The sequence below is a fragment of the Athene cunicularia genome (assembly GCF_003259725.1).
Source record: "Athene cunicularia isolate RWA chromosome 2 unlocalized genomic scaffold, athCun1 chr2_part1, whole genome shotgun sequence".
NCBI lineage: Eukaryota > Metazoa > Chordata > Aves > Strigiformes > Strigidae > Athene > Athene cunicularia.
This window is the reverse complement of record NW_020799095.1, coordinates 58,100,922-58,111,044: the sequence shown is the minus strand read 5'-3', so window position 1 is coordinate 58,111,044 and position 10,123 is coordinate 58,100,922. Positions and strand designations below refer to the sequence as shown.

The following is a 10,123-nucleotide window of genomic DNA, read 5'->3' as shown; positions in this document are numbered from 1 at the left end:
CCTTCCACTCTATTTTATGATAACTCCCAGGATGGCTCTTCTCCATCTTCTCTGTAGAATTTCCTCCACGTAATACAGTTTGTATCAGTATTTAAAGTATTTAAAGTCAGTGCATATGCTGCTATTCACCCCACAGATCAGGAAAATTACATAAAAGGTTGCCCCCCTAGTTATAACTAAACAAGGCCTAAGATGATTTGAGGAAAACCAACTCTAGACAAGATGCGACAACATTTTTTTATTGTTTTAATACGAGTGAATAGATTAAGAGATCTGAAATGTTATAAGGCAATATACATACTGAATAAATAATATGCACAGGAGAGTCATGTCTACATTGTAACACTGGCTAGTATTCAGAATACTTAAAATAAATCCAGTGACATTGGATAAAGTCCATAAAAATGCTATCCTGTCTTCCCTTGTATGAAATTGTTCAAGTATAAAAAAATCCAATACAGTGTAAAATATCAAATTCCATTTCGGTCAAGAATAAAAATTGCAAGTATTGTAGTTTCACAGGACAATGTAAAGCAGCATTTTCTAGCAAAGGGAAAAATAGTCAGTCTACATACAGATGAGTGAGAAAACGGCACTAATGTATTTGAGAGGTCTACATGAAAAACTAGTAGAGGGAAAAAGAATGAACTAGCAATATTTTATGTAAAAACCTAAAAAAGTGTTAATTTAAGAGTACCCTCATACAGTGCACATACTGAATTTAAATAAATCCAAGTCAACATCCTTAGTTAATTAGGTTAATATTTAATATGCTACATCTAAGCCTACTAAATAATTTATGCCATGAGATGAATACATAATTTTACAGTGTCACATCTAAAGTTGCTTTCTTTAGAGCGCAGCATAGTAAAACTTTCAAAATAAATATTTCTTTTTAAATAGCATAACAATTAAGGCACAGTATAAATCACATACCATTAACCCTTCAAGAACAGCAGTCTTGGTAACAAAAGTCGCCTCGTGTACTGTATGTTTGCTAATAAATATTTTAAATAATCCTGAAATAGATATTAAAATTGTACAAATGGTTTCAGAAAAGGAAAATTCCCTTAAAACAGTTCTTAAAAGGTTTTAATTCATTAAGCTTCTTCCTGCCTTTATTCACAAGTTACGAATAGATGCAATAAATAGAAAGAGAAGGCTGTTGTAGTAAAGGGCTGATCCTATTTTAGAATCAGAATAGCTGACACCAGCAGTTAAAGTTTCCCAAAAGTGAAACAGGATGGGGCGAGGGATTAGGATGTGACAAGCTCATCACATGAGCACGAGTGATGTGTTCTGTCCAGAACTGTCTGTGTTATTGATTGTCTCTACAGCTGTTGCACCCCTTACTTCCACATCACTTGCTCCATAGTTCCACTCATCCAGAGGACAGAGAAGAAAATAACTTTGGTGCCTGTCCGCCATCTTACTAGCCGGCCATCTTCCTTGGGTTGTTCGATGCCCGTTAGCGAGACAGTGAGAAGGTACTATCTCACGAAGACAACTTCTGAAAGCTAGAAAGGACAATCAGTGCTTTAAGCTCATTTCCTCTTAAAATGGATAAAGATTACATATTGCTGACTCAGTTTTTTCCCTGGCTCAAACTTTTCAAATACCATTTTCTTACTTATAAAAGGCAGTTTTGCTTCCCTGATACTGTAAAACATACACCTTTGCTTTTTTTGGTTCTTTTGTTTGTTTGAAAATATGAAGTCCCATTGCTACTCCTGCCACTCTTTCATGACAGTACAGTAATTTTTTTTTCCCATTTTCTTCTGGCTTGATACTTGAAACTAGACATGCCGCACTACTCTTCCCGCCTAACAACATGATTTGGATGCATACTGTATGAAAACAGTGGAATAAAAACCTTTAGTTTTGCAATAGCATCGCTTTCCTTAAAGCTCCTTAGTTAATATCAATTGTCTCTGATTAACTACTTATACTGGAAGGCTGAAAAGAGGAAGAGAAAGAAAGAGCTTCCTTCAGGAGTCCATCTGCTATTGCATACGGTCTGTCTGCAGCTGTTGGGGCTGGTACTGGCCAAATGCGGCAGCGGCTGCAGCAGCCGTCCCAGGTGCTGCTGCAGTGATGGGCTGCTGCACCGCATAGCCGTAGCCCCCCGCCGCCACGTACCCGGCAGCAGCAGCCGGCGAGGCGGCGTACGGGTACTGCTCATAGGCGGCCGCGGCAGCCGAGTACTGGGCGTACGCAGCTCCGGTGTAATCGATGTAGGGTGTAGTGGAAGCAGCGGCTGCTGCGGGCTGAACATGGGGGATTACCACTCCGGGCTGCACAAAAGCCTGTGGATAGACATAGTGAGCAGGTATCCTGTTGAAAGATGGGAGAGGGAGTTAGAGTTGGAACGCGAGTCAGCGCCTAAGCGTCATATCCATACTCCGAACTAAAACAAACTCAATTTAGTTGTTGTTATGTGCATAGGGTTGCCACAATAACTAGACTCAATGGACCAATTATCAGTTCACTGGCCCGAAGAGATGCATCGCTCCAAAGCACAGCATTATAGCTGAATTAAACAGCAGTGTTTAATTTTGCTTGAGGATATTATGTCTAATGCTATTAAAAACTTTAGAAGGACCAGGGTTACTGATGTCAGTTTTAAGACAACTCTAAAGGCGTAAGCTTGGGTATTCCATATGGAAAATTGCAGTATTTGTTTTTCAAAACATCTGTAAGTCATTTTTATTACCCTGCTTCTCACTTAACTACTCAACTCTTAGTAAAATTATTTCCTGCAATACTTTATTATTAGTAACTGAGCAGTTTGACAGCATCACTATTAAAGGAGTTTGACAATAGCCAATAAGGCAACAAAATAGTCGAACCCTGACTTTATGTAAAGTCTTCTCAGGGCAGGGGAGGGAGAAAGAGTGTATTGTGGCAACCCTACTTAAGTTGCTATGCAGACTCAGCACACATTAATTTCTCTGCAACCTCAGTCACCCTTATTAAAAATAAGAAAAAAAACCAACACAGGCGACAAAGGAGTTTAAATAAAGTTCACAAGTGTGGTAAACACAGCAAGAATCACACTTTCCAAACGAACGATAGTGCAGCTCACTCCGTCACAAGAGGCCATTGAGGGGAAGCTACATAGATGCTATTAAAATCCATAACAGTGACTCCTAAGTACATGTGCATCACACTTTTATAAAAGTTCATAAGGACACAAGGGTCAAACCTGTTTGATTATCAGGCCACTGATGTCCTGTTTTGTGCCAGCTTGTTTATTTCTATGCAAGACATACAGCATAGAGTTTTTGGGAGGTGGGCATAGGATTAAGTCTAAATAGATCTGGTGCTTAACAAAAGTAAAAAAACAAATTCACAGCTTAAGAAATAACCATTCTGAACAGATCAATACACACTTCCCCATCTTCTCCAAGTCACAAAACTTGATTCCTTGGCTTGTTTACTTAGCCCTTCAGTTTTGAAAACTGGCCACATCATTGTCTTAGCACACAAGTGTATGTACAAGTTCATCTCATAGTTGTATTTTATCATATAATATGATTTTTAAAAATAATACACTCAATATAATTCTCATTTTAAATTCATAACCCTGTCTTGCATCTGGATTTCCACAGAGAAGTCCTTCATATATGCAACTTCTTTCCAGTCAGTAAATCTTTAGAAATCCATAAATAACTACTTGTGCAGATTTACTACTATTTCATACTGGACTTTACAGACAGCTCTAAAGACTGCACCAACCTTTCAGCGCACTGTAAGCACAGATGCAAATTGCAATGGTAAAAACTGTCCTCTTTTCTCCAAATTCAAGATTTAATGGAAATGGGTTTTTTGGTTGGTTTAATTTTTAAAATAGCTTCAAGATTTACTTAAGTGGTCAACAAGGAAACATTTCAATCAGAAGGGACACTGTCAACTAGATTCATAGCAAAACATAGTTTAAATAAGTGATAGTCAGGCTTTAGAACAGCCTAGTTTTCTTTTTAAGAAAAAAAGAGCTCAGTTGATTGAATAGGAATATTAGCAGAGAGAAATGTTCAGTTGCCGTGTTTAAGACATGAACACCACAATCATAAAAACCCAACATGTCAATGAAATTAATTTTCTACTGTGTGAAGGGAGAAAAGAAAAAAAAAAAAAGTGACAAATAGGGATTGGGAAGGGAAAGAAAACATAAAACAAAAGTAAGTTGGGTTTTTAACACTCACCTAATTTATGAAGTGATTAGCCAGAAGTGCATTTGAAGCATACTTAAGCTGGCTCTGTGCATTTAAATACACATCATTACCTGAGCTCTCCATACAAAATGGATGAGCATAGACAAGCATTTTGTACTGGTCACCAATCAAGTACAATCCTAATAAATATAATACCATGTTTTTTAAGTATTAAGAAAAGAGGTCTAAAATCAAGTTTGAAATCACGCGAGAGCCTCTTCTGCATCATTAAGTCCCTTTAACACCACATCAATGGAATCTTTACATACAGCATTTATGGAAGAGAGTAATTCTAACAGAAGAGACAGTAAATAAGCTTATCTATCTGCTTGTGTTGACTTGAACTGATGTTACTAAGATCTTCTGAAGACATTAGGACACTCGGCCGTATCCTTGAGCAAGACAGAAAGATACATGTGCTCTCACTTAAACTCTTGTGACTTGTTTTATTTAAGCCAAGAAACTAACAGGTGGTGAAGTTATGAAACATTATCTGTTTGCCACATCTTACCCTACAATAAACATAAACCCTGTGCAGGCTCCTCACCACCATGCCATTTCACACATCATGATTGACAGCATAAGCTGCAGTGGGGCTATTTTTGATCATCTGTCATGCTACAACTGTTTTGAGTCGAGTAAAATGGCTTTATATGGCCAAAGTAAATTTCTACCTACTGCAGAGGCCAGCACATGGAGATCTTGGCCATTCAGAACCCAACTGCTTTTAATGCTCTGCCAGGTCAAAAGCTGAAAAAGCAATTCCCAGTTATGCTGGATGCCCTTAGTATCCTTAATTTTAAATAAAGGCTCTCCTTTTGAGAGTAAGAGTGTGAAGATTATGCATGGTTTAAACTTTCTTTCCTGGCAGTAGTTTTTATTTTGGAATGTATGTTTACTGGTTTACACTTGTGCAATAAAAGGAAAAGGGAAGCCACATTTAACTTTAGCAGTAAATGTAGCTTTTGGATATTCAAAACTGAATGACATACACTCCTGCCATGTGCCTTAAGACATTTCACTGTTTATATAACTGAGAATTTGTGTTTAACTAAGACTTCAAAAATAATCCTATAAGCAGTAATAAATGAAGGCTAATTGTTTCAAAGGAAATAAAGGACTTTGAAACTAATGCAGAGTGCTGTGGCATATAGAAATGCAGCAGTAGTAGCACATCATTAACTCTCAACATTAAATTCTTGGGAAAGTAGATCTTTAACTTTCAACAAAATGTTTTGCTTTGGCCCTTGCATGGTATCATCTGTTTTTTTTAAGCATAAAGAGTAGTTTTTCACCAATGCACAGCCTTCCTTATAGCACAAATAGGTTGCATAAACATCAAGACATACAAGACCCTTAATATGCTTCCTTTTAAATTTGTGCCTGATACCATTAAGAGAATATGTAGCATTCTGAAGGTTAACTTCTGACTGTTCCAGCTTCATACCCTCCTTACAGATTATCCCTAGTCTAGTATACAGGTCTTTTGATCAAAAACTCAGGAGAGGGCTTTTCTTTCTAAGAAAGGCAGAGTTGCCTATCTCTTGGAAGATAATACCAAGCTGGCAGTATCTGCTAACCATTTCATAATGAACTTAGTAACTTTGGATTTAACTCTGGTCCTATTATAAAAAGGGTAGCAATGTTCTCATTTTGATGGAGGTACAAGTTTTAGACAGAAAATAATGGGGAAAAAATCTCTCCAACAGAACAAGTCACATCCTAGACCAATACCTCTGTACAACTCCCTGTTTTCCCCCCAATATTAAAGTAAAAATTACATAAGCAAAATGAGAAAAGCTATCTTAGGAGGCAAAGTCATAAATTCCTACTGAGATCAGAGATGGTATTTTAATAAACAATCCTGAAAACCGAGCTGTATAGATAACCAGTCCTGTGATCAAACGGCTTTCTGCGAAACACACCAACAGTAAGATATATGCTGAATGTAAAGAGCAGGGAGAAATGTTATTTGGTGGATGAACTGGTCTCTGCAGCACTGAATAAAGAGAAATTCCCAGCATTTTAAATGCTTCATGAATTGAATCTAATCTAGTTTCTGGCTCCCTCCACCAAAATAATGTTGTACTTAATTCAGAATATTGTACTTCTGCATCTTCTCAGTAAAAGTAATGTAACATAATCCAGTTGTTTTCAGTTTATTGTTTGATAGGTGAAGAACCATATCAAAACACTGCTAACCATACCAGAATATGGCAGCACCTCACTGATTTGCACTCTGGTAGGAAAAAAAAAAAACAATCCACAAAACATTTGGAGCATTTGTGTATGGATTAGCAGAGTATTGATAGTGACTCACCACTGTGACCCAATTTAAACAGCATATTAGTAAAGTCTACTTTTAAAAGTGCAACTGCACAGGAGGAAGAAAGGCTTTAAGGTGATCATATATTTCAGTGCAATCCATGTAACATCCTCCAAGAGTGAACTCTTCAATAAAAGTAGATTCAAGTAAGCACTAAACAACCCCTCAAGGAGTATAGTGAATGAAGATGTTCCTTCATCCTAATGAATGATGTTCTTCTTAATCTGAACTACATTCTGTAGAAAAGGTACAGGTCATTGGAAATTTTGAAGAGGAAGCAGGATTAGTAATCTCCTTTGTTTGCACATAGTAAAAGAAAAGCAAAAGCCAAGGATTATAAATGATCAATTTCATATATACATGACCCTGTGACCAACAGTCCTTTTCTTCAGATTTATGTACACTGCATTAGAAATAAATCTTTATTCGGCCTGCTGAAAGAATTTCCCTGACCTAAACACGATTTACATGATGAGTTGTTGGCTCTGGGTAAGGAAAGCAAGAACGAGCCCTGCATTTGCACAGTCCTTTAAGCAAGGGATTGCCACAGGTTCTCCTTTTCTGTTGTGCTCAGCAAATAGTCAGTCTCTCCACCACTGATCCCCATGCAATACACTGCTTCCTCTTTGCAACGAGTGCTTTAGCAGCTCTGGAGACAACGTGCTCTGCCTCCTGCCTACCTTAGTGCAGGCATCATAAACTGATCACTGCATATACACTGTTGTCTCCTCACAATTCAAAGAAGTTGAACAAAATACAGTAGTGTATAATCATAAGAAGAAAAAAAAAAGACAAAAAGTTTTCCACAACCTCCCCGCATGTCTCAGAAGAATCAACACTCTTTTAAAAGTACGTAAAGTTTCTAGGAAAACTTATTCCCACAGTTTCGAGGACAGGAACTGTTTCCTACTGTTTTGACAAATCAAACTACTGAGAAGCTATTGTTGCTTAATAACAGATAGGTACAATATTCTAAAGCTGTTCTAGTCAAATAAACAGAATACATTTGTGACGCATTTTCCCTACTTATTGTTAGCTTACTCATTAATTAGCAAAATGCATTATTTTGCAATGAGTTTCTCAGTCAGTGTGCATTAGTGAAGTGACACTGTATGGAAAGTTTAAAGCAGACTTCACCTCCTAATCATATGCTTATAAGAAGCGAGAGTTAGATCTATTTAGGAATAGTATACTCAAGTAAAGGAGAAATGCGCTACATATTAAAGACAGATTGAAGAAAAAAAAATCTCAAATTAGAAAGCCCAAATGGACGCACATTGTTAATAAGGAGCTCCACACCCCTCCCAAGAACAACCCCCCCCATCCCCCCAAAATTATGAACATGCAAGCAATACGTTGATTTACTTAAAAATCAAGAAGTCACACAATTTAGCACTCACTACAAAATACGGTTAAAAAAGTCACAGGCTACAGCTTGAAAGCAAGGAAAAAAAAAAAAGGCCCTTTGCTCCCCATGGCAAAGTCACTCCTCAACAACAAAAACAAAATTAAAAGGACACCCCCCCCCAAACTTTCACTACAGCTCTTTCAATTAAATAAAAGCACACAGTTTAGCTATCAACACCACTTCATTACTGTAATAAATAAAAAAAAAAGCACACGGAGGTCTATTGACTATATGAAAAAAACATACATGCATCGTTAATCACCATTTTAGCTTGTTTGTGTTTGAGTCTACTGGTTACAGAGTTTAATTCCAAACAGAACTATTCCACCTCTTATCATCATATCCTTCTGATCAGTTATCTTAACTGTAAACGATCCCTGTCAGATTAGAAAGAGATAAATAACATTGAGTCAAGCTGAAAAAAGAGAAATGGGGCACAGCAATCTTGCATCAAGTCATACCTCCTTGTTTTATCATAGGGTCATACGGGACTGGACTGCTTAGGTGGAAGGGACACGTCCCACACAACTTGACTCAGCTGTGGCATTTAGAACATGACCGACAAGGTGAGCGCATTTACAGGTATACATTTATAAGTCTGAGAACTTCAGCATGGCTGGCCAGTTTTAAGGATGCTACTGCAAAAGGCCTTCAAGGATCATACTTTTTATTTCCTTTCTTAAAAACAAGATTTTTCCTCCCCTGTTTGAGGTCCCATTGAACAGACTTACCCAAAAGGCCTCTGTATGAGAGCCGGATGAAGCTGCTGGACACCAAAGGCAAAACCTACCAACAAAAACACATCACATTCTCTGTGCGGGCGTTCTTTTGGCCACTTATTTATGCTATATATATACACACACACAAACGGGAGTAACAGCCTTCACTAACAACGTCCAGTGACGATGTCTGAAAGGCTATAGAAAGAGAAATTAGATAGCAAAATGTATCAATCCGTATACACCCCACCCACCCACACACTTATGTGCATGCAAAACTTAAAACAGTAAAGCATACGCTTTCCTAAAGATGTTTAGAAGAATAACTTTTTCTAAAGAACAAGCACAGGTTTTCATTTACATTTTATTTTGTGCTCCATTCTGGTCCCCAATTTTAGCCTCTGAAGGATTATATGGTACTTTCTATTCATCAGTGTATTTGTGTACTTTCTACTGACTTAAATTTGAGCCATCTCTACTCACGAGGACTTAGCATGGGGGATCAAATCCTAACTTCATTTCTGTCCTTCAAGTGTGCAAGCATAATGCCCTTCTTTCCTTGGTGGGCACTTAATTACTGGCACAAGCGTTCCACGGGCAAAGCACATGGGAATGCAGAGCAGCCTCCTTCAGAGCACAGACGTGCACACACTCTGCACTCCTGTCGCTTGTGCTGCAAGGCAGCACTTTGGGAAGCAGCTAGGACATCAGATCAGCTCAGATGTGGTCTTAGGAGGAGCCGTTTCATTTTAAAGTCTGCATAATAGCTCCCATCTGTTTGAGGAGTTTGCATTAAGATATTGTTTGTATTAATAAGACCGCACACATTGGAAGCGATTCATTCCTAGGCCAATCTTTCCCTGCAACGATACTGTAAATGGTCAGCTCCACCACATTCCCAGCAGTAGGAATAACCAATGAAGCGTCTGAGCCGTGGAAGTCCTCCTGAGGAAGTGCAGATATTTAATCTCCAATTGCTTTTGTTTTTTAAATAAGGCAGCACATGTACAAAATAGCCAGAAAGTAACTACGGGTGGCATTTAAAAATCCAAACCGCTGCACACCCAAACAGTGAGTGCGCTTCAGCAAAGTGCAGGACAGCGCAACCTTTTTTAAAGTTTTACTCTCTTCGGGAACCTGAGGTACGGAGAGAAAAGCCGTTCAGGGCCGCTGCCTCACCTGGCTGCATTATCCGCGGCTTGGCGCCCAGGTAGGCCAGGTTCACGTTGGCTTTCCTGCCGTCGATGATGGGGTTGGGGTCCTTACAAGCCCTTTCAGCCGCAGCTCTGTCAGCCATGGTGACCTTAACGGGCGACGCTGCGCGTTAGATCCCCTTTCCGCGGGGAAGGAGAAGCCCCTCGCCCACGGCGGCCACGCGGTTGCTCCCCGGGGCGGCGTTGGGGGTCAGACGGGGCGGCGAGGACCTCCCCCCCGGCCCCGGCCCGTGGAGCGGGGT

At 39.0% G+C, this 10,123-nt stretch overlaps 1 protein-coding gene across 1 annotated transcript; it reads right to left on the bottom strand.

The window, feature by feature from the left end:
• Positions 1 to 223: 223 nt before the first annotated feature.
• On the bottom strand, positions 224 to 10,096 carry RBM24 (RNA binding motif protein 24). The gene is made up of 3 exons (XM_026842891.1): positions 9,847 to 10,096; positions 8,680 to 8,734; positions 224 to 2,334 (listed from the first exon to the last, which is right to left on the bottom strand). The coding sequence occupies exons 1-3, from the start codon at positions 9,962 to 9,964 to the stop codon at positions 2,004 to 2,006; spliced, it is 504 nt and encodes a 167-aa protein (XP_026698692.1). The 5' UTR covers positions 9,965 to 10,096; the 3' UTR covers positions 224 to 2,003.
• Between the last annotated feature and the right edge of the window lie 27 nt (positions 10,097 to 10,123).